At 43.5% G+C, this 3,735-nt stretch overlaps 1 protein-coding gene across 1 annotated transcript; it reads right to left on the bottom strand.

The window, feature by feature from the left end:
• Nucleotides 1-2,028: 2,028 nt before the first annotated feature.
• On the bottom strand, nt 2,029-3,024 carry LOC130719615 (uncharacterized mitochondrial protein AtMg00810-like). The gene has a single exon (XM_057570232.1). The coding sequence runs from the start codon at nt 3,022-3,024 to the stop codon at nt 2,029-2,031; it is 996 nt and encodes a 331-aa protein (XP_057426215.1).
• Between the last annotated feature and the right edge of the window lie 711 nt (nt 3,025-3,735).

Here is a 3,735-nt window from a genome sequence, read left to right as displayed (position 1 = left end):
TGCATCTTCGAGTTCCTCGTCTGCTCTTGGTGAGCCCCATTGGGTCTCTTGGCGCGCTCCTCTTGATGGTTGGTTGGCTCTCAATGTCGACGGGTTCTCGCTTAGTAACCCCGGGATGGCGGGCTCCGGCGGTGTGGTGCGTGACTCAGTTGGCATGTGGCAGGTTGGGTTCTATGCTTTTGTTGGTGTTTCTGAGATCCTTAAAGCTGAGCTTTTGGCGATTCTCTATGGCCTTCGCATTTGTTGGGAGCGGGGATTCCGTCGTGTCATTGTTTTTTCTGATTCGCAGCATGCTATTTCGCTTCTGGAGCGTGGTTGTGGGTGGTTCCATGTTTACGCTGCTGTGGTTAGTCTCATCCAGGAATTACTAGGACGAGATTGACTAGTGAGGTTGGAGCACATTCTCCGTGAAGGCAACGCTGTGGCTGATTTTTTAGCTAAGGAAGGCGCTCTTGGCTCGTGTAGGTGTTTAGACTCCCCTCCGCTAGCGGCGAGTCCCTTTCTTGCGGATGACTATCGTGGTGCCGTCTTCTTGAGGCATTAGTGCTGCGTGGTCCTTTTTTGTTTTTTAAGCTTCTTTGTACCCAAAAAAAAAAGTAATTGTAAACTACCTTAGTTTCTTTAATATAAGACCAATATATTATAGGATACTATAAAATATGATAAGAAAATATAAGATATCTTTTTTCATATTTTAACAATTTGCAGCCCATTATCGTCAGTTCTATTGTTGTAGGTATTTTTCTCTACCTTTCAATCACCCATTTATCTCCTGATCTCCTCCGACATGGTCAGTTTTAAATATATTTTTCGTTTGGGGCTTACATCATAGTTGGTCTCTGTTTCTCCCAAGTGCAGATGCTTCATTGCTCCTGTATATGGACTGATCATCTCCTCTAGTTAAACTTGAGTTGGTTCGGGTTGAAAGCCAATAAATCTGAGACTAGAACATGTTACAATTAGTTATAAAATATTTTGTTAACACCTCATTTTAGTGAAAAAGTGGTGAAAGTATGAGAGAAAAAAAATGAGATGTACTATGTTATATAATAGGAAAAGATGAGAGAAATATAAATAAAATTAATTAAAAATTAAAATTGAAGTGGAAAAAATTGAGAGAGTAAATAAATCATTACTCTAATTTTTTTTGACAGAAAAAATACTTATTGATTGATAAAGAGTCATGAGAACAACCCTCTCATGAAATAGGAGGAAAAAAAATATTAACACATGAATTAATATAATAGACTTAACACATGCCCTAGTTTATTAATTCTATCACTCATTTTTGTCTTTTCTATTTTTATTTATATGGATATGAGTAAATTTTGGAAGTGAATACATTAATTATTTGTAATTTTCTAAGCACATGAATTAAACGCGTTTGTGGCACAAAGATGGCAACAGAAAACAATAGATAGGAGATGAGCCTATGGCACTCTATCAATGGTGACTAAGCAATGGGGCATTTATTTTGACTTTCTTCATCAAATGTTGTTTGTGATAGGATAATCCAAATAGATGTGTGGAACCTAATATATTAAGGTCGACAATCAAATCTGTGAAAGGAAAAAAATATCATGAAGAAGAGATGAAACAATTCTTAACACAGTTGATAGGAAGTGATTTCGTTCTATCATGGGAATTAGAAATCCCCATAACCTGGGCCATCTTTACCATTCAATTCATTTCTACATTGTAGTAATCTTTTGTGAAGGAAATGTTTTCCGTGTTTATTATTGATAATAGGCAGGGTATTTATACAGAGTAGAGTTGACTAAATAATAATGACTAAACTTAATTACAAGCGTAATTACAGTAAATAAATTATTCCTATTATTCTATTCTATCACACCCCCGCAGTCGAAGCGGGTGGTTCACCGACGCTGAGACTGGAACGAAAATCATCAAAGAGGACCCGAGGAAGGCCCTTTGTAAAAATGTCCGCAATCTGATGACGGGAAGGAACATGAAGGATGCGGGCCTGGCCGCGCGCGACCTTTTCCCGAACAAAGTGGATATCCATCTCTATATGTTTGGTACGCTGATGGTGCACTGGATTTCCAGATAGGTAGATGGCACTAACATTGTCACAGTGGACCAATGTTGCCTGAGAGAGAGGAAAGTGAAGCTCCAGAAGTAAATTGCGGATCCAACAGGACTCGGAAACAACATTAGCAACGCCCCGGTATTCAGCTTCAGCACTGGAGCGAGATAGGGTGGGTTGCCGCTTGGAGGACCAAGAAATGAGATTATCACCGAGAAAAACACAGTAGCCAGAAGTAGAGCGTCTAGTGTCAGGACACCCCCCCCCCAGTCAGCATCCGTATAAGAGACAAGTTTCTCAATAGGGGAGGTATACAAGTGCAGACCGTAAGTCAGAGTGCCACGAACATAGCGCAAGACACGCTTGAGGGCAAGCATATGCTCGGTGTGAGGAGCATGCATGTGTAAGCACACCTGCTGAACAGCATAAGAAATGTCAGGACGAGTGAAGGTGAGGTACTGTAAGGCACCAGCCAAACTGCGGTACAAAGAGGCATCCTCACAAGGAGTCCCAGATGAAGAACTGAGCTTCTGCTTGGTATCAACCGGAGTAGCAGAAGGGTTGCACGACGCCATGCCGGCGCGGGCAATGATCTCACTAGCATACGTGCTCTGACTGAGGAAAAGGCCACCGGCATGCCGAGTGACAGCGATGCCAAGGAAATAACTCAGAGGACCCAGATCCTTCATAGAAAATTCGGATGCAAGAAGTGCCATAAAGGATTGGCGGAGATCATGAGAAGAAGCAACAAGGATGATGTCATCAACATATAGCAGAATATAGGCAACGTCAGGACCTCGCCGGAAGATAAAAAGTGAATGATCGGAACTGCTGTGCCGAAAGCCAATGGAAGAAACATAGTCAGCAAACCGCTGATACCAAGCACGAGGCGCTTGTTTCAGACCGTAAAGAGACTTCTTCAGACGACAGACATAGTCTGGGCGCCTAGAGTCGCGGAAACCCAAAGGCTGATGCATGTAGACAGTCTCATGGAGATCACCATGCAGAAAGGCATTCTGGACATCCAACTGATGAATGGGCCAGGATCTAGAGAGAGCAATGTTGAGAACTGTCCGTATGGTAGCCGGTTTCACCACGGGGCTGAAAGTCTCGTCACAATCAACACCTGCAATCTGAGACCTGCCATCACCAACAAGACGAGCCTTATAACGCTCAAACAAACCATTAGACTGCTTTTTATGGCGAAAAATCCACATACAACGAATAACATTAACATCACAAGGACGGGGAACCAACTCCCACGTATTATTTCTAATAAGAGCATTAAATTCAGACTGCATAGCGGACTTCCAATTAGGATCGGATAAGGCTTGTTTGGGGTTACGTGGCAAGGGTGAGATGGACGGGTCATCAATAGATACGGAAAGACTAAAAGGCTTTTTAGGTTTGGAAATGCCGTGCATGCTACGGGTAGTCATGGTCCGTACGGGTGGTGTAGGTGGGGCCGGAGGCAAGGGCAAAGGCAAGGGAGAAGGAGGAGGGGAAACAGGAGCCGTTAAGGAAGGCGAAGAGTCAGTGGGACTCGACGGCGGGACCGGAGGGTCAGGTGGTAGAGAGGATACGGTTTGCCAATGGTGGATCAAATAAGGAGGGAGGTCCTCGGTGAAGCACTCATAAGAAGGGGCAGGAGTCACGGACAGGTCGGCAAAAGGAAATCGAGTTTCATC

Source organism: Lotus japonicus, chromosome 5, assembly GCF_012489685.1.
Source record: "Lotus japonicus ecotype B-129 chromosome 5, LjGifu_v1.2".
In the NCBI taxonomy this organism is placed as follows: Eukaryota; Viridiplantae; Streptophyta; class Magnoliopsida; order Fabales; family Fabaceae; genus Lotus; species Lotus japonicus.
The sequence above is the reverse complement of the archived record's forward strand: the minus strand, read 5'-3'. Positions and strand labels throughout refer to the sequence as shown.